The 25135-nt window shown below is 39.5% G+C and overlaps 1 protein-coding gene across 2 annotated transcripts in view; it reads right to left on the bottom strand.

Moving 5' to 3' along the window:
- Positions 1-2002: 2002 nt before the first annotated feature.
- PHLPP2 (PH domain and leucine rich repeat protein phosphatase 2) overlaps positions 2003-25135 on the bottom strand; it is a 104487-nt gene continuing 81354 nt past the window's right edge. Inside the window, exons 10-19 of one of the 2 annotated variants that reach the window (XM_006860186.1) lie at positions 21879-21939; positions 18088-18183; positions 16659-16814; positions 13867-14067; positions 10083-10245; positions 9732-9862; positions 9050-9160; positions 6848-7042; positions 4945-5176; positions 2003-3157 (exon numbers count right to left, since the gene is read on the bottom strand). In XM_006860186.1, coding sequence (XP_006860248.1) covers positions 2003-3157; positions 4945-5176; positions 6848-7042; positions 9050-9160; positions 9732-9862; positions 10083-10245; positions 13867-14067; positions 16659-16814; positions 18088-18183; positions 21879-21939 — 2501 coding nt within the window. The remainder of the gene's footprint in view (positions 3158-4944; positions 5177-6847; positions 7043-9049; positions 9161-9731; positions 9863-10082; positions 10246-13866; positions 14068-16658; positions 16815-18087; positions 18184-21878; positions 21940-25135) is intronic. The other variant, XM_006860187.1, reaches the window with a different exon arrangement.

Here is a 25135-nt window from a genome sequence, read left to right on the forward strand (position 1 = left end):
TGAATTTCAGAATTCTGCTGACTAAAAAGTAAACACATTTACATCTGGCAAATTCTTTTCAGAACTGGGCTTTATGAGGGTTCCAGTAAGTAAGGTGGAAAACAAATACAAGACAAGGATTCATAGATATATGACAAATTTTTTATGAGATTGTATTATTAAAGTGGTGTTTTCCCAAAATAACCTTCATTTCTAGATAACATCAGGATTCCACAACCCACAGGTTCTTGTCTGGCTGGGTAGGAAGATGTTTTACATCACACTTCACTACCTACCATCTTTGAGTAAATCCCACCCCCATTTTTCCATATAAAAATAAGATGACAACACCCTGTTGTTTCCATCTCTCTAACAGCACCTAATTTTCCATGAGCCCCTCTCCTCCCCCATGTTCCTGCTTGAAATCAAAGTCCTGAGTTCTAACACCTTTCAACAGCTGACCAGCAGTCTGACACAGAGAAGTGCTCCTGACAATCTGAGGACTGAAATTCACATTCTGACGGCTTGTACATCAGGCAGTCACTGAGGGGTACAGAACCCTTCAAGGTCACACTCCACTCACACAGCCATGGACATGCGGCTTTGGGAAAGATGGAGACTGAACGCCCATTTGCGGACAGGTCACTGGTCCTCTCCTATTGCTTTACACAAAACTTCAAATAATCTTTATCATTTTGTTTCTAATGAAACAAAAATGGCTCCAGTCTATTTTCTTTTTAATTGTGAAAGTATTCCACAAAATTCAAAAGCGCAGTCTCCACTTAGTAGAATCAAGCAATTTCACAATTTTGTATGAATAAGTAGGATTTTCCTAAGTAAATCTTCCAGTAGAAAGGCAACAGAACAGAAATACACAAAGAAATGCGAATTTTGCTAGGATTCCATGGAATGTGCAAAACCACAGTAAACCAAGTTTCTGTCAGTTTAGGAATTTTTTCAGTTATGAGTCTTTCTTGGTAACTCAGCCCCGAACTCTGAAATCATGGACGGTAGGTCAGCAGTTTTCACAAGAGTACTCTGCTCAACATTAATGAGGTGAATTCGCCACTCACTCCTGCTGCTTTAGAAAACCAGCCCCCTGCTCTAGAATAAGAGAAGGAACATGCTGAACATATGAACTCCATCTATCCAGCTGTTCTCACTCAGCCTCAGTCTGTTCAATCACCCGCTGGGCCTCGAGTTTGGGACACAGCAGTGTCAGCTTTGGCCCTACATACTCAGACACTGGCTGCCAACAACTCCATCATGTGTGACAGAAAGAGGCCAATCCCTCAACATCTCCCTTGTGATCTGCTGGGAAATCAATTTCCCATGACCTTTCCTAATACCCTCAGAGAAGGCTCCAACACCTGGTTCTCTCTCCCTATAGACAAAGGTGCCAGGCTGCCTCTAAGAAGATTGGCTCGAGTGCAGATTCAAAAATAAAAAATTCACAGTCAATGAAAAGTGCTCTCATTACATTACATACATAAATTATCTGTTGATTGGTTCTACATTTCCAATAAACGTCATTTTGATAGGCTGTATTCTCGTAGAGAAGAATGAAAAGCCATGTGACTAGTCACATCACATCCCATCAGTTAGGCTGAGACGTAAGAGTGATTTCTCTGTCACAGAGATCCATCAGCAGCAATTAGTAAAGGGATTTAATCTTCAGTAATTCCTCCACAGAAAAAGTCCCTTTCCTGCCCAGGCAGGCAAATTCTCAAAATGATCCTAGGAGAGAAAGGGTTAATGGCAGGTGGTAGGACAGGTACAGAACAACATCTGCTTTCTTCCCAGCAATTCTGGGAATTCCAATACAGGTTAAACGCAAAACTTAACACTGAGAGTGGCCACTAGCTTATCCAAAGCAAGACCCTGATAGTGCTCACCCTTTTGGGGCTCTGAGTTCAGCTCCACTCATCTAAGATTCAGAACTGCAGAGGCAAATTGCCTCTGGAATGGTTCCTACCCCAGCCCTGACACCGCCCTCTCTAACACAGTGGCTCCCCGGGGAGAATTAGAGCGCTGTGTCAAACTCCTCAGGGAGCTCGCTCGGCTCCTCTTCGCTGGGCTCAGGCTCGGGCCTGCTTTCCTGGCACTGCTTCATTTGCTCCTTCACTTCTTCCTCCAGGTGACGAGGTACAACAAACTGATCCTCTGGTTCTAGCTGAGTTGGGGCAGCAAAATAGCCAGTTTTCTTCTTGGGGGCTTCTGTGGCCACCTCAATGAGGTTCAGGCTATCTTCCAGGGGCACGATAGAGCCATTAGAGAGCTTCTTTCCATAGAGACAGGAAGTGGAGGGAGACTTCTGCAACTCTATCTTATCCTTGCTCACCGGCAGGAGTATGCCACTATTCACACTGTTCTGTCTTCTGATCCCAAAAAACAAGCCTCTAGCATGTTCCTCAGGACACGGGGTAGGAGAATTCTCAGTGAAAGTAGGAGAGTTCTCAAGATCTCTGCCTCTACAGCAATGGATATCTACCTCTACTTCTACCTTGCTGCCATTTATGATGACCCCTTCTAATGGCTGGTCATCATCGCTGTCCAGACCATTGTCTGACTGATTACTTGAAAAAGTTGCACAAGAAGGCTGCCGCTGAAAAACCCCAGAAGTGGGTGTTGGATGAAGGCTGCAGCGTCTCTCTGGCCTTGGAGGCAAGCCAGGATCCAGGCCCCCAGTGTTATGTTCATCAGAAGCCGTAGACCCCACTTCACTGCTCACCTCTGAAGTGGACATTTCACTGCTGAACTCAGAGGCAATACCACTACTAGAGGAAGGAGTGGTTGGCTTTGGGGGGTCCTTGATGGAGGTCGTTGAAGCAAATCCCACAGGACCTGGAAGAGTGATCCCATTCACTTCACAAGTGCAACCTTCCTCACCAATATTCAAATAAACCACCATGGCCCCCACGTTGTCCTGACAACCATAGCTCTGTGCTAACGTGCACAGCTTCTTGGCAGCTGCTAATGGGTCTTGTACATGACGCACTGCATTAACAGCTTCTGTATATGACAAGTGTTCCCACAATGCTTTGTTCCCCAGAATCAGCAACTCATCCTGAATAGTAAGTGGAGTGGAAGATATGTGGGGCTTGGGGAGGATCCAAGGGTAGAGGTATGTACAGCCCAGCAGCCGGGTACAGCAGGTTACCCCATTCACTTTGTTGTCCTACAGACAAGCAGAATGCACATTTTGAGAAACAAGCAATGAAAGGCAACTTTATATATTTCTATATCACAATGCTTACGGATCTACAGTAAAATAAGACATGCGACGTGATTTTTCTTATTGCTGTTATTGTTAAGTGCCATCCAGTTCTTATTTTAAAAAGCGAACCTGCTTAAGGTTTCCAAGAACAGCTTGGTGGGGTCTGAGCTGCCAATCACAGACCTATAGAATTTTGAATGGAGCCCTGATGTTGCTTTGAGTGAGGCACTGAATGAACTCTATAAATCAAGTGCAGCAGTTTAAAACCACTAGCTGCTCCATAGCAAACAGATGAGACTGTTGGCTCCTGTTAAGACTTACAGTGTCAGAACTCTACACAGGGTTGCTATGAGTCAGAATGAACTCAGTGGTAGTGGGTTTTTATGAAAACAAGAAAATCTGAATTCAAAAAGGACAAAACACCATATGGTTATTATAACAAACAGTTCAGAGGACTGATGTTAAAACCAGGGAAGTGACTAAAAGGTACCACACCATATTAAAGTTATTTGTTCTGACATGAAGAACAGAGCACATGTGTTCTTAAATAGAGAAACACCTGTTACAACTAGTAAGCACAACTGTCAAGAACTACGATGCTCAGAGAGACCAAGACTCAGAAAAATGATTTCTCATTCAATGCACAGTTACGGCGGACAAGATTCATAAGAATCAAATGGTTAAGAAAATAGTAGCAGCTGAAGTGTTAAATAGTTTCTAAGGAATCCTGCTACAGAATCCATACTGGACTGCTCATCGCAGATTGGTGGCTCAAACTCACCAGCCACTCCTTGAAAACTCTAAAAAGGTCACTATGAATTGGAACCAACTCAACAGCACTTAACAACAACAACAACAAGGTTATTTAGCCTTAGACATATGAACTGAAGGGTCCTACCATAATTTACCTACTCCATAAGGACTGTACCAACAATGAAGAGCAGATCAAAGAAGCCATGCAAATCAAAACTTCAGAAGAAAAGGAATAACTTTGGTTAGACTGAGATTATTTATCTACCAGACATTTTATATCGATTGAAGGTAAAACAAACAAAAATTCTAACAGCAGCAATACATTTATTTTATAGTTACAGAAACTGCAACTGGCTCACTAATTTAATTGTCAAAACTCTATACTTTACTCTCCATAGCTGTAAAAGGGGAATAAAAGCAGTTCTCTCAGGGGACTGGAGTCCCTGGGTGGTGCAAATAAGTTAAACACTTAGCTACTAGCTCAACTGTTGGTGGTTCAAACCCACCCAGAAGTGCCCTCAGAAGAGCGGTCTGGGAATACACTTTCTAGGTCACAGCCTTGAAATCCCTATGGAGAAGTTTTACACTGACACATGGGGTCTCCACGAGTTGGAACTGAACTGACAGAAACTATAATTGCAACAACTGATCCTAAGATTCACTTCCATCGTTAAGTGCCGTCAAGTTGGTTTCGGCTCATAGTGACCATGTATAAACAGGTTCCAATGAGAAGATGGTGTACCTATTCTACAGCACCACACCAGGCCTCCTTTCTTCCGTTATTACTACTAAAGCCACCTGTACTGAACACCTGTCTGAATTAGGACAGTTTATAAGGCACCATAGGAAATGTCAACAGGTTTTTTTTCTTATTACCACTCAGAGTGGTAAGAGGGGTAAACCAAGTCAAGGAATAAAATGGACTTTCACTGCCACTCTACAAGAGCATCCACTAGCTTTGGGGGTTGAAGTGACTGGTAGAGAATAAGACGCACCTCTGTTATGATGGCTTTTTGGTCCTTAACCCTTTGTGCCTCCTCTAGATCCTGCTCCAGGCTGAAGACTTGAGAGAGGGACACTGGTTTCCCACTTCGACACAAGACTGCTTGGCACGTGCCAACATTGGCCACAGTCAAGCTAAAAGTGCTCACTGGATCGGCAGTGTCAGGTCGGATGTAACACAGGAGAGCAGAGGAGCCCAGCTTCTGGCCAGCCATTCCTAATTTTCTGTTGCAAAAGAGACGAAAATGAAGGTGTAATAGGTAGTTGTGGAATGTGCCATCAATATTAAACTTAAAAAGAGATCTACGGTAGTCCTTCAGAAGGGGTGGGTGTTAAGTTCTTCTGTCATGTGATTATGATCCAGACTTGTCCTTATCCACCTGAAGGAGGTCTCTTGCTATAGATGATACTGTTAAGAGAATTTTGCCTTCCATGCTTAGCTGACTACATAAAGTTTTCAAGTCATAAAGAATGGACAATGAAGGTACATTCTCTATCTGATCATACATTATAACTACAGTAGTCCCCCTTTTATTCACAGGGAATACGTTCCATGACTCCAAGTGGAAGCCAAATGGATGCAGATAGAACCAAACTCTATATGTACGATTTTTTTTTTAATGCAAGATTTCACAATGTTATTCAAAGTGGCATGCAATTAAAATATTTTTAGACCAAGGTTGACCACCAGGTTCACACCAAGGTTCACTGAAACCTTGAAGTGAAACTGCAGCTATGGAGGGACTACTAACATGGTTCTCCATCGTTAGCACATCAGAATCATCTATACAACTTATCATAACGCAGATTACTGGGCCCCATACCTAGAGTTTCTGGTTCAGTAGGTAAGGGGTGGGCCCAATAATCTGCATCTCTAACAGGTTTCAGGGGTCCTGTGACAGCAGAGTTAAGAACCATGCATGTATATTGTAAGCTCCTTGAGGGAAGGACCATGCTTCTCCTTGGGTTTCCCCCATCTGCAGAGTACATCTCCCAGCACTTAGTCACCAATGCTAAGCAGAGTAGATGTTATCAGAGGATCTGGTTTCAAATACCAGCTCTGCTAGGCACTGGTTGTAGACCCTCAGGTATTACTCAATTTCTCTAAAAAATCTCTCTGATAAAATACTCACCTCCGAAACTTATCTTGAAAATGAAAGGTAAGGCGTGAAAAAAATGCTTGGCACAGTACTTGGCTCTGGAACGGCTCCTGAATGCCCTTTCCCAAACATTTTATCTCACCAAGTCCTTAGTTTAATTCTGAAAAACAGAGTCCTTTCCCAAGGCTCTGCTATGAAATATTGACAGAAAGCTAGCTCAAGTTTCAGGTTGTTTGGTTTCAACCTCCGCGATCCAAATTTAAAGCCCCTGCATATAACCTTTATGCAGCACAAGTGATGTGCAAGGTAACTGCATTCGATACTATGAGACTTTCAATACTTTGGTTATGTAGGGCTTTTGCCCTTAAATACTTTATATTTAAATGTAATTCGCTGGTAAATCTCCAATAACAAAGCAGCCAAAACGTAAGAATATGATCAGTGCTTGTTCACTGACTCTGGAATCTTATGAAAGCTTCCAGATCTGTGTGTGTTTGTACATTTCCTTTTCCAAGATGTACAAACACTTGTACACACACCACTTCTGCATGTTAATTTCTAGGTTTTCTATATCTTGAAAAGCCTTTGAGATGGACAGAGGAAATAGATGACTCCAGAGGCTCTCTGGAGAGTCAACATCTCCAACTTCATGCCTATCAAGAGAATAATCATGTAAGAAGGTGTAAGATCTCTCTTTGTTCCTGTCTCTATAATGTAGACACTAATCCTTTGGTTTAAAGAGATTCACTTTCCAAAAGCAGAACTCTGTTAGGGATTATTCAACCCACCTGCTTACCTGTGAGATACCAAGAAGGTGTTAGCCATGAAAACTGTGTCATTTGTTGACTGCTGTAACTCTTCCAAAAGCACATCTGCCATTGTACACTGCAGTAGGCGAGGGAGCTCCTCATTTCGGTCCCCATCAAACATGCCATACACAGCTCCCACCCCCTCTGCAAAGTTATCCACAGCTAGGGCGGATACACATAGCCTATAATAAACACGAGAAAGTTATTGGTAAAGGATTCTTCTTCAGAGAATCTTTTAAAAATTAAATATTAATTGGGCGTGGAGAAGGGTACTAGTGAATCCTAATCTACAAGGGAAAACAATCCCTAGATAAGAATATTAGTTGCTGCTGAAAGTAGATGTCATGAGGAAAGGGGGAAATTCAGCCACACTTGTGGATAGTACACATTATCTGTAATGTTGCAACAGGCTGCAGAGATTAAATGCTTCTCTTAGCAGTGATTAAGGACTTGTAGTGTCAGTATAAGTTATGGCTAAGAATAGGAATTCCAGAAAAATTAAATGTGCTTGTATGGAATCTATACATAGACCAAGAGGCAGTTGTTTAAACAGGACAAGGGGATACTATGTGATTTAAAATCAACAAAGGTGTGCTGAGTAATAATCTGAGATGCTGGGATACACAAAGACGACAGAACTAGGATAACCTGTGATAAGCAAATGATACAACCTTGCTTGATGAAAAGTAAGAGGACTTGAAGTACTTAGTGATGATCAAAGACTATAGACTTCAGTATGGATTACACCTCAACATAAAACAAAAATATTCACAATGGAATCAGTAAGCAACATCAAGATAAATGGAAAAAAAGACTGAAGTTGTCAAGGATTTCATTTTACTTGGATCCACAATCAATGCCATGGAAGCAGCAGTCATGAAATCAAATGATGTATTGTGCTGGGCAAATCTACTAACACAAAAGACTTCTTTAAAGTGTTAAAAAAAAAAAGCAAAAAGACCACTTTGAAGACTAAGGTGTGCCTGATCCAAACCATGACATTTTCAATCACTGCATATGCATGTGAAGGCTGGATTATAAATTGGGAAGACTAAAGAACGGATGGCTTTGAATTAAGGTGAATATGCCATGAACTGCTAAAAGAACAAACAAATCTGTCTTAGAAAAAGTACAGCCAGAATGCTCCTTAGAAGTAAGGAGGGTGAGACTTCATCTCACTTTGGACATGGTATCAGAAGGGACCAGCCCTTGGAGAAAGACATCACGCTTGGTAAGTAGAGGGTCAGCAAAAAAAGAGGAAGACCAGAGATGGATTAACATAGTGGCTACATAAGGGTCACACAGCAAAGATTGTGAGGATAACACAGGACTGGGCAGTGTTTCATTCTGTTGTACACGGGGCCACTATGAGTTGGAAACGACTTGATAACACCTAACAATAGCAGCATTATCAGCATACAATGTTAGTGGTGCAATAGGTAAGCACTCAGCTGCTAACCAAAAGGCTGGTGGTTTCAACCCACCCAGCAGCTCCAAAGAAGAAAAGATGTGGCGATCTGCTCCAAGAAAGATTCTAGTCTATCATATGGGGTTAACTATGAGTTGGAATCGACTCCACAGCAGTAAATCAATGTCCTTCAGCCAAGACTACCAGGATCACACCTGGAGTTGAACAAGCTGTCTTTATTACTCACTGCAGTAAGAAGAACTCTGGAGCATACGAGAAGGCTTCCCAAACTTCCTGGACAAACTCCATTATGTTTCAATTCCATTTTCCACAATTTTTTGAAATCCCCTTGTGTAGGTAGGAGAGTACTGAAAATAGTGTATTACATGATTTGGGTTTTTGTTGGCTAATTTTGGCAAGCGTCTAAGGAACTGGTAATTGCTCTATTTTGAATGCTGTCAGAGAGACAGGACCTTTCTGTGATTAGTTACCTCCATAAATCTTATGTCTAGGGAAAGGACTTCAGCAGGAGGATAAAACTGTAATTGGTAAAGAAGTAGTAGTCATTCACTTTACCCAAGAGAGGGGAGTGTTTAGGAGTTTTGGGGCTGCCCATTGATCTTATTTTTGTCTTACTTATCTAGGTCTCAGAAGGACCTTAGGTGATGCTGATATGCTGAGATTTATTTATGTCCAACATGAGGACAGCATGCCTAGCTATGAGCACCAGATGTCAGGGTTGCCTCTTTTCTTTCTCCATATCCAGGGCTAACATACTTACTTATTTCTCTGCCCTGCCATCTCAGCCAGTCCATGGCTCCAGAAAGTTGATGTGACTGTAGAATCAGTGGTTGGCAAAGGTTTCTGATCAATTTTCAGAGTTGTGATATGGCTGTGAGAGACAATGGAAGATTAAACCATGTACTTGTCTGTATTTTACAAAAACTATCCCAATAATGTATGTTTTCAAAAAGTAATCAGTTGACAAACTAAGACTCATTCCCAGATATACTGAATGACAATGGTGTGTTGAGCCACTGCCTGAGGAGGAGGAGAGAGAAAGGAAGAAGTAGGTGGAAGAAATAAGTGCCAAATATTATTACAATTAGTACCATTCATTTCTATGGAAAACTAAGCACACAAAGATTTCTAAGTTTCAGCCAACTGTCTACTTATGAAGTCTTAGTACAACGAATGAACTTGTCTCTTAGATGTATGTGATCTGTGCCAACTAAAATATCTGTGCTGGCCATGGCGAAGTGTTCAGTGTGACTTAGTAAAATGAACTGTCTGATGAGTGGAGAGAGAACATACACACATAACTGAACCAAAGAAGAGACTGGGATTTATGGCTAATTCACCCAATTCCTTTAGTTAACCAAGACCTCCACTGTGCTGACATAGAAGATCACACCCAGCTGGTAGAACAGTATGTGTGGATTCCATTTCAGAACTTTTCCCACCTAAATATGTCCAGGGTCTTGTGTTCTAGGACCAGATTTGTGTTTCCAGTTAGATCGAGGTCTTGTAATGTAGCAGGCAGAGCCTCCGGAATCAGGATTTCTGTCAAGTCATTGCAACTCAAGTCTACAAACTGGGAAGAAAATAGAGAAATTAAAGCAAAACACAAAAGAGGGAGTTCAATCTTTACCCCCAAATCTCAATCTTCAATTATCTATCTTTTCAAAGGAGAACTTAGTTTCTTCCCGGTAGTCAGTTTATTGTGGCCTTTGTGCTCCTTAAAAGAAGAGACCAATCTTAGTCACATTCTTTCCATTTTCCCCTAAGGACATCATTCCTGCACATAAAGGTACCTGAATCTGAGGCAACTGCAGTATTTCTGGGAAAATGCTGATATTGTTGGAGTGTGCAACAAGGGTATGCAGCCTTTTGCAGTTTGCTATGGTTGTGGGAATGGTTTTTAGTTTGTTGCCACTCAGGTTCAATTCTTCCAGTTGCTCCAATTTATTGAGTTTGCTGAAAAGAAAGTACCAAAATGCCATAATGCACCAAAAATGAGCAGTTGCTCACCAACAGTTATTTTACAACCATGTTTCCATGTCACTAAACACTTCTCATTGTAAGTATAATGGACACTGGAGGTATTAAGAGCTTGATTTTTCAAGGAACCCTGTTTGAGAATTATTGATGTGGTGAGCAGTTCAACATACGATCTTCTATCATTTACTTAACAAATTCCAAATTGTTTGATAGTGTTTGTCTCAAATCTTCTGATTTTATAATAAATATTGTAATACACAACTTTTATTCATGGCATAAAAGTGTGATGAGTATAGCTGCAGAATAAATCGCATTTATGTTGTTGCTTTGCTATACCTATTATAGACAAAAGATAATATCATATATAACAATTAGCACTTGCTCAGTGAATGTTAGCATCTAATTTCCCTCCAGAGTCTTCAGAACTGAAGTTGCTTTTATCCTACCTTTTTACATTCCTTCCTACTGGAAATACTTCCATCCTTTTCTGCTCTCCAGTTTCCTCTTTCAGTCTTAGCCTATCTTGTAGATATTCCACTTCCATCTGTCTTTCTTCACCTTAGTAATAACTATGTTTCTAATACTGGCTTTTGATTGCTTGATTAATCTTTTGACATTTTTTAATTGATCCAGATTTTGGGTAGTCAATTTTAAATATATTTCTTTTTAAAATATGTACAATAATAGATTTTTATCTGCATTTTCAAGACACAAAGATGTTAAGATGAAATAGCTAATAAATGGCTGAGTCAACATTCCAACCCAAGTCTTCTGATTCTAAATGTCGTGCTTTTCCTTTGGTACTATTCCTTGCTCAGATCTTTCTAATTTACATGTACATTTATGATGACTCTAAGTTTGTGTGATCTCCTGTTAATTACTGCCTTTAGAAATTCAGTATCCCCATCTCAGTCAGCCTCTTACCAAGTAATCAGAACTGTGTTATAACTGAAAATTATCCAAGACATAAAAGAAGATTTAGATTATATCTGGGCACTTACAACACTACTCAAGAGATGACGTGACCATGGATTTATAATTCAGCCTGGCTACTAACTGAAAGGTCAGCAATCCAAACAGATCATTCTGCAGAACGATGTGGTAATCTCCTTTCATAAAGATTTACAACCTTGGAAACCCTGTGGGCAATTCTACTCTGTTCCACAGGGTTGATAGGAGTTGGAATGGACTCAACAGCAATTGTTTTTATCAAGATAGCTCTAAGTTTATGTCATCTCCTGTTAATTCTTATCTTTGTTTCTAACTTCTTATTTCTATTTTCTTTAATGTGTTTTAAACTTTATGTCAGCCTCTCCAGTAATTAGTGTCATCAAATTAGGAGGGATTCAGTTATTACACCTGACATCTCCCAACAGTTTCAGAAACGAATATAGCTTTTCAGTGGTCTGTCAGCTTTGTTTTATACCAACATACTTGGGACCAACTAATCTGATAAGATTAAGAATCCTAGAAATGAAGTCTATATTCATTTTAAAAGCCACTGCTCAAATTCTTTCAAGAAAGCAATCAAGTTTACTCTTGCTTCCTATTCCTACTTATTTTAAAAACTGTAAATATCTAATTTCATTAATTTTAACAAAACTATTATTTCTATAGGTTTTTAAATTTATCACATTTCTAAAAATATTTCTTAAAATTAGAATTATATATTTCATCTTGTTTTATTTGAACTATAAACATTATACAATTTTATTACATATGTAATTTTATTCAGCGTATATCAAACATCATTTCCCCATATTCTTGGTTCATTTTTGAAGACATGAGAATTTAATAACTACTTTCATGGTACATGAATTTTTTTGGTGTCCAATTTTCTACATTTTAAAAATTAAAACTATTTTGAAAGAGACACTGTTTAAAGCTTGTAGTTGTTGCTGTTAAGTGCCGGTGAGTTGGTTCCGACCCATAGTGACCCTGTATATTGTTTCCAAGGAGCAGCTGGTGTGCTTGAACTGCCAACCTTGCAGTTCAAATGGCTTTGCAGTCTGACACATTAACCCACAGCTCCACACCAGGACTCCATTTAAAGCTTAGGGACAGCATTGAATCCCTCTCTTATGTCAAACAGGAAGGGTGCCTGGCTAACTCCTATTCATCTCCTCGTCCTTCCAGAGAACTCTTCTTCTAGGAAGTCTAACTCCACTCTGTCCCCGTGCCTATCTTTAAAAACCAAAACAAAATGTTTTATCTGAATCAATGATGTATTTACAGGAAAATGCAAAGACAATAGAAAGGCCCTGTGTATCTTTCAAAGGAGCCCTGGTGGCACAATGATTTAAAGCTCAGCTGAAATCGTTGGTTTGAAACCACCACTGATTCCACAGTGATGGTTTGCTTCTTTAAAGATTACAGCCTTGGAAAGTCTATAGAGCGGTTCTACTCTACAGAGGCCCTAGGAGTCAGAAATGACTTGATGACAATGGGTTTGGTTGTTTTTTGGTGTGTGTTTTTTGGTGTTTTTTTTCACTCAGCTTAATGTTTTCAGGGCTCATTCACGCTGTAACATGTATCAGGACTTTAGTTCTCCCTGTGAAAACATGAGTCACATTCACTGTATGTATACTCTACATTTTATTTTTCCATTTACCTGCTGGTTGACATTTAGGCTGCTTCCGCCTATTGGCATCAGTGAGTCTTTCCATAAATCCATGCTATCTTTAACATTTGCATATATCACACTAAATTACAATGGTCTGTATATACGTGTCTATATCCCCAGTTTGTATGTAAATTCCTTAAGCACAGAGACTATAACTTAATCACTGTTATTACCTAATATTTACATATACTTCAATATCTACAGTCAATAAATGTGTTTTATAAAACACTGTTGACAAGAGAGAAAAAAATGCTTTTAGAATTTATTTCATTAAACTTGTACTTTTCTAGGTTGAGCATTGTCAGACCATTATTAAGAATTTAAAACTAAAGATTACATACATTTTAATCATAATTTATTTATCTACTGATTATCATGGATTGAATTACGTTCATATAAAACATGTGTTGCAAATCCTAAACTCTATGCCTGTCGTTATAATTCCATTTGGGAATGGGTTGGCTTTGTTATGTTAGTAAGGCTGGATTACTATAGAGTGTATCTTGATTCAGTCTCTTTTAAGATATGTAAGAGATTAAACAAGCAAGCAGAAAAGAGATGGGGAAGACTGATGTCAAGCCACATGGAAAGTTCCAAGACACCAGGAAGCAAAAGATGAAGAAAATGAGAGCCTTCCCTCCAGAGCCGACAGAGAGAAAAGCCCCTGCCCGTCTAGGGCAGAGACCCTGAATTCTGACTTCTGGCCTCCTAACTTGTGAGAAAATAAAATTTGTTTGTTCAAGCCACTCATTTGTGATATTTCTATTAGTGACAAAAATACTCAAAAACTGAGGTCTTGCCATTCCACTAGTATGATCACAGCATCAGTAATTCCCTTACCACAAAGCAAAAGTACACAGAGAATGCTCTAACAAATATAGAATTAATGTTATATAGACAAGCTCTAACTTAGTCTGAACAAATGTAGAATTAATGTTCTATGTCTGAAATGATCAAAGTTGGCAGCTATTTACCTTGCTGGAAAAGTCTGTAGTTGATTGTTTGCAAGATGTAAGATTCGCAGGTGTGGATGTCCCACCAGCACAGGGATACACTGATCTGTCAGGAGATTGCTCGTCAGGTAGAGCAACTGCAGCATACTCAGACTCTCCTCCCCAGTGCAGGCAGATGGTAAGGACTCCAGACTATTTGCGGATGCGTTCAAGTACCTGAGACTGACAGAGCATACCAATGATCATTTCCTTTATGCTTATTGCTCTTTATGTAGAAACCATCATGCTACCTCACTATGAAACATGCTCCCAAACTTGTGTTGACCGAAGCCATTTTCTCTAGGGAGTTTTCTGAATTATACCCAACCCCAATGCTCCTTTTATTCAACTTATGCAAGTCTAGCACAGAGAAAACACGCACAGAATTGGGTGATTCCTTTCCCAGCTTCTATAATGGTCTGATCCTAACTTAGCTTCATCTTTTATCTGTATGTCTAATGAAAGGATGTTGTAGTATATGATGTTCTCAACTATGAAGAAAACTTTCAGAAAAAATTTGTCTGATTTTAATGGTATTATAATTTTTAAGCCATATAATCTCACATAAGATATATATGCTGTTGTTTGCTATTGCAGACCTTGTAGGAGTCCTGTTGGCACAGTGGGTTACATGTTGGGCTGCTAACTGCAAAGGTAGCAATTGGAATCACCAGCCACTCTGGGAAGAACTATGAGACTGCCTGCTCCCGTAAGTACGTCGGTTCAGACTCAGAAACCTTAGGGAGCAGTCCTCTTCTCTACTATAGCGTCACTATGAATCAGAATCATCCCAACAGCAGTGAGTTTGGGTTTTTGGTTTACAGACCTTACAATGTGAGCATTTTGTGTCCTTATATAAATAACATACCTAGAATCAGGATTTGTGTGGTCAGAGGATACACATGTTTAAATTTTTACATAGATTGCCAAACTGAGCTTCAGCAGGGTAAGACCAAATGCTACTTCCTCAAAAGTATTTAAGAACCACTAGCAGGATCACATCTTTGTCAACATTGAGTACCATAATTCATTTTAATCTATGCAAATCTAATAGGTGATAATAAGATATGATTTTTAAATGTTTTTAGCACAAAGCTATATACAGAACATGGGAGAAAGATGAGACTTTCTGCTCTCATAAAGATTTACAGCCTCGGAAACACTATATAGAGTCGTTCTGAGTAGGAACTGACTCCACAGCACTTAACAACAACCACATATATAGAATGTGTGCAATAACAGGCTGTCCTGGTATGGCGTTGAAGGGTGAACACTACTGCTAACCCCAAGGTCAGCATTTCAAATACATCAGCTGCTCCTCAGAAACCCTATAAAGGGTCACCAATGGCACTTAACGACAACCTTAAATTTGTTTATGTTTAACTCTTCTTCATGTTGTGAGATTATCACCTGTAATTAGCTTCTCAGCTTGTTGAGGGTACTATATCTACTTGTAGCTTTGTTTGCTCCAAAAGTGCATTGTGCAGATACTCAAATAAGAACCATGGACACCTTGCTATAGCTGCTAAGTAACTTCCTTACTACAAATCAGTGTTATGCACTGCTGACAAACTTTTGTTAGTTAACAAATATCGCAACACCAAGATTCCATATAAATTTTCAAAAAGAAAATTTCCTTCAAGCAGGTCTTAGAATTGCCAAATTTTTCATTTTTTAGGAAAAACAAACCAAGTGTATTACACATTAAGATGTATACATGCTTGTTCCACAGAGAACACTTGCAGGCTGAATGTATTTTGTGTATCTCAAGTAGCCTTACATTAAATTACTACTGCTGATCTTTGCTGTCTTCATTTTTTCAACTGAGGACAAAACTGCCTTCTTCATTTGCAGAAGACTATGATTAAACTAAGGAGCGTAGTGGTTATGAATCGGGCTGCGAACCGCAAGGTCAGCAGTTCGAAACTACCAGCTGCTCTGCGGGAGAAAGATGAGGCGTTCTGCTCCTAAAAAGATTAACAGCCTCAGAAACCCTGTGCAGGGTTGCTGAGTCGGAACCAACTCCACAGCACATAACAACAACAACATGATTAAACTGAGCCCTCGCGTGCTGCTGTAGGATAAGCACTGGACTGCTAATCACAAAGTTGGCAGTTCAAACCCACCAGCTGCACTCAGAAACCCAATACATGAGTCAGAACCAATTTGATGGCACACAATGCCAACATAATTAAAAACTAGATTTCACTAAACCTGATTACAGATCTTAAAATGGAAAGGCATAACATCTATTTGCTATTTGCTATTTTACAATGAAAAGGTAAACACCACACTTTGGAAAGATGTTACCTCTAAGTGCACACTTTGCAAAAAAGGTATAAAAAAAAAAAAACTGCAAATAAAGAATAAAACGCATCGTTAAAGACAGAAGCAAAACTGAAATTAACTTCAGTGGTGCATCCTCTTCTCCCAAAGCAAAAGTTGAACATTGCTCCAGCAGCTGTATCAGAATGCTTAACTTTCTCTAAAGGTCATAACTGTATTCATTTTCTGAGATGAAAGCCTGAACTTTCCCAACCTGTTTGAAACTGTTTACAACATGAAAACTTTTACAGTATCCGATGGATCTTTCAACTTTGCTTTGAAGATTACCACCTCAAAAACCAGTATTCTATTCTCTTTTGTTTAAATTACAAACAAGTCTCCAACTATAAATGAATGATCAGATAAACACTGTAAACATAGTTCTAAGGGCACTCCAATGCAAGACCATGATTCAGCTATTCTAAAAAAAAAGTTTCTGCAGTACTTACTTTAAGGCCTTGGAGAAAAGAGTATCTGGCAGTCTGGTGAGTAAGTTATGCTGAATGTCCAACACCTCCAGCGGGATGTGCTCCGTCAACACAGGAAGGGTTTGCACATGGTTGTGTCCCACCATCAGTTTTCTAAGACTCAAGCTACTCAGAATTCTATGGAGGAACAGTACAAGGAACCAAATAGGAAATTTACTGGAATGCTTCCTTCTGAGTCAGCCCTAGGCTACTGCACTGAATCCAGTGATGTCATAGAAACTTCATAGTCCTCATGACAGTATAGTCCTGGACAAGTGCCTGAGCCAGGAAAGCAGCCTCGACCATACTCACCACCCTCAAGAAAGACATTAAGGTCATTTTGAGAAAAGATGAATTAATGAAAGCAAACAGCAGAGATTCTACTGAAAAAACATTTTTTTTTAGACTATATCAATTTAGATTTTGATACTAGACAAAGCACAGTGTAATTACTTATCAATACTAATATAAGTGACTCACATAATACATCAGTTAACAAAATGTATTATAATAAAAAAGTATTATTTACTGAGTGCTTAAAATGTGCTAGGCAATTGAATAATAAAGTTCAGAAAGGTTAAATGACCTTGGTCTGCCAATGATCTCCCACTTAACGTATTAAGTATTACTGCAGGCAGAATTTAAATGCTGGATTCCAAAGGCTATGTTTTCTACTATGCTACAAAGCCTCTGGTTTAATGTTAAAAGATTTTTTTAGGTGATAACCAAGTTTTCAAGCTTGGTGCTGCTGAATCTCAATTTTTCCCTGAATGCAGTGGTATTCTCTTTTCACCCCCTTATACAAATCCCACCCATTCTGTAAAGATCAACTTAACCACCCTCGGCTCCATGAAGTATTATTCAAAGTTCTTCTGAATTTCTAAACCATACAATGTATGACTAAGAGTGAAGGCTCCAAAGTAAGAATGATTACATGGAAATACCAGCTCTCACTACTTCCTAGTTACATACGACCCTGAGCATTTAATACACTTAGCCACAGTTTCCTCCTCTGTAGGATGGCGATAGCTATGCCTATAACATAAAGTCATTCTGGAATTAAACAAGGTAATTTTAGGTGAAATTCTTAGAACACTGCCCAGCTAGTAACTCATCAAATAAAACTTATTATTATTATCACCAACCTATGGCAGAAACTCTGGTTATCATTTATCATGGTAATCTGTGTACATGTCACCTCTCCTACCCTCTTATTAAGTTCCTTGAGGGACAAGACCATGTGTTACCATTACTGTTGTCCTTATAGCACTCACACTGCCGTTAATTCAGCAGGTACTCCATATTCATTGAACAAATAAACATAAGTACCTTTGAAAGGTAACTCAAATCTAGAGAGATCATTACATATATACACACATATATACCATATATACATTTATACACCACATACCTCAGGGGAACCTCTGTGAGGAGATTATAACTGACATCTAATATTTCTATCTTCTTTGCTTCACAGGCCCAGTCAGGGACACATTCTAGCAGGTTTCTGAAGAAAATGATTAAATGGCAGTGTTTAAGATGACAAGTGGGACTCATTACATTGAACTGTAATGTTTTATTGACCAGCCTGTGTGCTCGTTGCAGGTAGGGACACTATGTCCAAGCCTCCCTGGCACACAGCCTGGACTAGAGTGGGTACTCAGTGGGTGTTGTTGAATTAGAAGGGTCGGGCAGAGGAGCACAGGAATCTCTAATATTGGACTGAGACGCAAATTCCAAGAAGGTAAACATCATGAGGCTTTCACTAGTAGGAAAGCACACACATTATGGGATTAGGGGAGAGTAACATGAATACATACGTCATGGAAAAAATGGCATTTTAAACAAGCCTTACAAGGTAAGTTAAGATTTTAACTGTGGAAGGAGAGAAGCAAATTCTGGGGGGGAAAAAGAATGAGTAAAACTATTGGGGTGGGGGGAATAACCAGTAATGGGAAAACACAGAAAGTTTCAACCACTTAGAATGTGAACTAAAATATTTAGTAGGGTAGTGGGTGGACACTGAAGAGTTAAGAAAGTTTATTTTCAAATGTTTCCAACTTTCTCTAGGCCTCAAGGTCTCTATGTATGTGTCGCCACACTGAGGAAAGATGAAAGCAACACTCGACAAGAAAGGCAGATACTGCTGTGATAGTCTTCTGAAACGAATACACTGCCTGAAACGGATCAAGGCAAGCTTCCGAAGGACGATGACATCTAGGCTACAATTTGAAGACTGCTGTACACTGACCTGAGATGAGGAGGACATTTCAGGCCACAGATGACAACATGAGCTAGGCTACAGAACAAGACAGAATGCGAGGTGTATGTGGGGAATAAATAAGAAGCAGTTTGGTGATGCTGAAGCATCAAGTATGAAGCACAGAGAGTGCTAAGACAGAGAAGACTGAAAAGCTACACGAGGACCAGACATGATTCATGTTTAGAAACGGATGACTTTATCCTGTAGGTACTGGAGGATCACAGAAGGATTTCTAAGCAGTGGGAAAACAATGTAAATTTTACACTTTAAGTAGATCACTGTGCTACATGGGGCTGATTAAGGGGGTAATTTTGATAAAATGAAAAATAATCAGGAAAAAGTGTTGCAGAAGTCCAGACAAGAAATTAGACTGACCAAAGTAAGTAGAGTGGTAATGTAGATGGAAGGGAGAAGATGGGACTCCAAGAATATCGAGGAGGCAAAAATCAAAAGGAGCTGAAGATGTGTTAGCTATAGGGGGTGGAGCAGGGAGAGGAATCAACAATGACACCCAGGTTTCTAGCCTGAATGACCATGGAAATGATAATGCCAAAAGCTGAAATGGGTTTCACTAGACAAACAACGTAAGGCAAGGAGCAGGGTAAATAATGAGTCTGATTTTGCACACATATTATATATTTTGGAGTCCTGGTGTGGCACTGTGGGTTAATGCGCTGGACTGCAAGGTTGCTTTGAACTGCAAGGTTGGTGGTTCAAGCTCACCAGCTGCTCCCTAGAAACCCTACACAGGGTCACTATGAGTTGGAAGTGACTCATTGGCACTTAACAACAACAATTATATACTTTTGTGGTACATGTAGGATGTGCAGGTGGTAAATGTTTAGTATTGGACACATGGGTCTGAGACTGCGAAAAGAAGACCTAGATTGGAGATCTGGGTGGTAATGACACTTAAGTGTAGCTGAAACTTCTGGAATAAACGAGATCCCGTCAAATCAGAAGTGTAGTAGTTCAAAGACACAGTCCTGGAGATGAGAAAAAAAGAGAATGAATGGTCCCAGTAGCATGAATCACATCAGATTATAGTGATGAGCCAAGGAACTAGCAGGTTTATCAGTGAAAACAGAGAGGGGTTCCCTAAGAGAAGGATAAAACAAACTGTGATGGGAAAAGAAGCAAACAGGAACCCAGGAAACTGAGCCAAGAAATGCTAATAATACTTCTGGAGACCTTTGGACCAAAGGGGGATGATATGGCTTGGGCAGTATGGTTTGTGAGGTAGAGAATGTTTTAAAAGAGACCTTAAATATCCAAATAGACTGAGAAAAAGTAGGACAAACAGAGGAAGAGGAGGATGACTAATAGAGTAATGGGAGAGGATGGGATTAAAGGCACAGATGATGGCCTTGACCAGAAGAAAAAACTTGAACACTACATAGGTTTAAAAGGTAATCAGAAGTTGAGGGAAATCACCCAAGATAGGCTCTATTTTTTCCATCTATTTTCTCTTCAGTGGAGGAGATAAAAGGCATTGTGGTTAAGGAAGTAGAAGGATTTATACTACAAGCTGAGGACATTGGAAGGAGGAGCTGACAAGACAAAGGATCAATGGGCACAAGATGAGGTTGGAAACAGGTTTCCACTTGAATATATCCTTCAGCAACGCTCAAGCTCAGTCAAGAAGGTCCGGATCCATGCTGGGGTTGTACTGGGATGATATGACAGAAAGAATGGAAGCAAAGGAATGTAGAAGAATGATCAAACAATAAGAAAGTTGTTGGTAAGTGCCTTCGAGTGGGTTTGAACTTCTGAGGCTTTTTTTTAAATGTCTTTGCAGGAGTAGAAAGTCTCATCTTTCTCCTGCAGAGTGGCTAACAGGCTCGAACCATGAACTTGTGGTTTACAGTCCAATAGTTATCCTATGGAACTACTATGCTCCCCAATAATAAAGTAATAGAAACAGAATTAGATGTGGTTACAGCAGTTAATGTATCTTGAGAAACTATGAAGTGCCAGGATTTATGGTTGTCTATGTGGCGCTGTGCGTTAATGCATCAAGCAAAGTTGTTTGAACTGCAACGTCAGCAGTTCAAGCTCACCAGCCGCTCCTTGGAAACCCTCTGCAGGGTCGCTATGGGTCAGAACTGACTCGACGACACTTAACAACAATGTATTTTATTTATTACTTCATTTAATCTTCTCAACATAGCTGACAATATGAGGGGGCTTCAAAACATTTGTAGGAAAACTGAATTAGAAGATCATGGAACTTTTCCCCCTGAACTTTTTGACGCTGCTGTGTCTATGACCCTGCCCACTGGCCCTTCATATGTTTCTAATCCTCACAGACTCACAGCACTTAGGATGCTGCTCTGTAACTGTTTGATGCTTTTTCTCTCTACAAGATTCTCCACCAGACCGTAAGACTTAAGTACAAGCAAAAGAGTCTCCATCACACCGCAAAACTCAGGCACTGGATCCTTAGGGCCTCTAATAGTGTTAAAAATGAATGAATGGATGAAAGCAAACCTCATTAATGCTACTCTTGACCACCAACAGAACATTAAAAAAAAAACAAAAAAACTCTAAAATTCAGACTTACATAGGTCAAGAGAATATAAACAAAGGAAAGAGAATAAAATAAAAAAAGTAAGACACTATCTAAAAATCAAGAGTTATCTGATTCCAACTGACAACAGGAAAATCACTACAATTAAGGGGTTAACAGATCTTCTCTGTACGGATCTCATGCTAAGGCTAGAGAGTGAGGACTATGTTTTCTGTTGTCAAGAGGACCATTCCTTTAACAGTAATAATATGGCTATGAAACATACTCCCTCATTCATCCCTAAACTCTTTTTAAAGTTATCCAATCATATCAACATATTTAGATTTTTATACCTCAAAATGTCAAAATACCCTCATGCATCTCAAACACTTAAACTCCAACAAGCACAACCCTCCTGATACATACTCACCGGGAAAGCTCTAGGGAAGTGAGGAAACTGGGTACTGGATAAACATTCACTGCTGTAAGCCCTAATCAAAAAGCAAATAGGTATTAGTGACATTTTCTCTACAGAAGACAGTAACTGAGAGTAAACAGGGGCAAGTAGATTAGTAGCAACACCACAGATAAAATTGCTACCATCTACTGAGGTACACTAAAGACACAAATTATTGGATAACACTTTGACTACTTTTAACTTCTTTTCCTGACCACAATTTGACATAAAATAACAACTAATTGAAAGACCCATGTACTGCAATGGATTTTACACTAGATCAGGCAGTTGTTAAATGTTAACAGTAATTACTTAGGTTTATTACCTTATAATTTTGCCTTGTCCTCCCTTCTAGTCACTGTCCCCACTAGGACAGCACACATTAGTCTGTCTATATAAATGGATGAAGCTCTGGCATAGTGCTATAGAATAAGCACTGGACCTAAAGGGTGCTTTGAACTGCAAGGTCAGCAGTTCAAACTCACCAGCCGCTCCTCGGAAAACACTATACAGAGTCACTATGAGTCAGAATCAACTCGATGGCACTTAAATGAGTCAATTTCGACTCATAGTGACCCCGTATAGAGTTCCTGAGGCTTTAAAAATCTTTCCAGGAGCAGAAAACCTCATCTTAATTCCATGAAAGGCTGGTGGGTTCAAACCACCAACCTTGTGGTTCTCAGTCCTGTGCTTATCTTGTGGACCTACTGTGCCCCCCATAAATGTATACATACACAGTTATGGGTATATACATTTTTTCCTCCGGATTCATTCACTCCATATTATATTTGTGGGATTTGTTCATATTGTTGCATGTTGTCTGTCTTTTATTCATTTTCATAGCTGGGTAAAATTCTTTTACATAAGTACACCACAACTTATTTATTCATTTTAGAGTTGATGGACATTTAAGTATTTTTCAGTTTTTCAAAGTGTTTGTACCGATTTACACTTCCAACATCTGACATTGGTATTTTCAAACTTTTTCACTCATCATTTCTGGTAGGTGTGTACTGAAGTTTAAGGATTTCAATTTGTTTTCACTTACTAGTGTGGCACTATAGAATAAGCGATGGACAGCAAGGTCAGTTTGAGCTGCAAGGTAAGTGGTTCAAACTTACCAAATGCTACTTGGAAACCCTATACATGATTGCTATGAGTCGGAATTGACTTGACAGCACTTAACAACAACAAACAGTGAATAAGGAGCCCTGGTGGCACAGTGGGTTAAGCACTGAAGTATTAACTGCAAGGTTGTTAGTTCAAACCCACAGCTACTCTGCAGGAGACAGATGAGACTATCTGCTGTCATAAAGATTTATAGTCTTAGATACCCTAAGGAGCTGCACTCTGTCGTATAGGGTCCCTAGGAGTCAGAACTGGCTTGACGGTGGTGGGCTTTTTTTTTTTTTCCCTGTTGAACAGTACGATTGAGCACCTCTTCCTATATTTATTAATCATTTGGATAACCTATTTTGTGAGGTTGAGTTCCTTACTTCCAGGGCATTACACCACAAGTGTTTATGGAAATGATTTCAGGTTTATAGACTACTCTGTAGAGAGTAGCGAAGTAATAATAAGCCCTAGTTAGTACGAGGGTGAGTAAAACACTTGGGCTGTTTTTTTTTTGTTATTAAATGCCGTCAAGTTGGTTCCGACTCACAGAGACCCTGTACAGGGTTTCTGAGGAGGGGCTGGTGAGCTTGAACCACCGACCTCGTCCACCTTTCAGTCCAGTGCATCATCGTGCAGCACCACACTTTGGCTGTAGAATTTATTTTAATCAACTTGTAAAAAGACAAACACATCATTTTTCAATATAATCTTCTTGCTTTTCAATACATTTTGTCCACCTGTGAGTAAGCTTTCGTATTCCCTTATTAAAAAAATTGTTTTTAGGCTGAACTGTGAGCCATAAATGCACTGCTGTCTTCACTTCTTCATCAGAGGTGAATCTTCATCCTTGAAGGGCTGCTTTCAGGGGACCAAATAAGTGAAAAGACCGACAAAGCAAGTTCAAGACTACAGAGAGAATGCTGTAACACCTCAAAGCCAAGTTTCTGCAGAGTGCCAACAGTGCTGGCAGAGGCGTGCAGACGTGCAGTGTCATGAAAGATCATAACGTCTTGGGTAGCAGTCCTCTGCATTTAATCTGAAGGTCAGGCTTCAGCTCTTCAGTGAGCATCTCACTGTAATGAGCACTGTTGATTTTTGAACCTTTTTACTGGTAGTGTTCCAATGCTGGCCCTTGAAAATCCCAGAAAACTGTAAGCCTTAATTTTTCAGTTGATGGTTGACTTTTTTTTTTTTTAAGTATTTATTGTGAATTGAGTGATAGTTTACACGGGAGAGCATCGGTTTTACACCTGTTTCATTGCAATGATTACAATCCCCTCCGTGAATCATCATACAACAGGATTTGCTTCTATTCCCTCTGGGTTTGGGGTTTTTTTTTTGTGGGCGAGTGTACATGATGGGTGTACTGTTGAACATTTTCTTGGTCGGCAATTGAAGACACTTCCATTTCAGTCTACTGTTTACCCTCAGGCTAGTAGTGATGAATCCATGTCTCATTATCAGAAACAATTAAAAACAAAACAAAACTTTTCCTTCAGTATTGGTCCAAATTTTGTTTGCAGATGTGCAAACACTTCTGTTTTTGCCCTTCAACGAACTGTCTCGGCACCCCATCTCACAGAAACTTTCTGAAACCCAAGTCTGTCAGGGATCATTTCATAGGCAAAGCCATTGCTGATTTGCAAATGATTTGCCACATAAGCCACTGACGATTCAACAGAATCATTTCACATGCATGCTTAATGTTGTCAACAGCCATAGATGTGGACGGGCTTTTAAAGTAACCAGAGTATGGATAATTTTTGACTCACCCTTGTATATTACCGTGATAAGAATCTTGGCTACTAAGAAGGACTGCATGTATCTCAACAAGATCTTTCCCCCTAGGGCAGTGATTTAGATTCTCTAGATGTATTAAAAATAGAGCATCAGCCCAATGGTAAGTATTTCATTGGTAAAAACCTACTAACACCACTCAAAATCTACAAACATTATAAAGTAACGCTCATCAGTTTTGACACTATGTTTTTTGATCTAAACTACTGATACAAGCTACAATGGAAACTTCTATGACACAATCAGAAGTCCTAACTTTCTTTTATTCTAATTATACATTTTACAAATACAGAATATAAAAATAAAATAATGAACAC

This window comes from Chrysochloris asiatica, unplaced genomic scaffold (assembly GCF_000296735.1).
Source record: "Chrysochloris asiatica unplaced genomic scaffold, ChrAsi1.0 scaffold00037, whole genome shotgun sequence".
Lineage (NCBI taxonomy): Eukaryota > Metazoa > Chordata > Mammalia > Afrosoricida > Chrysochloridae > Chrysochloris > Chrysochloris asiatica.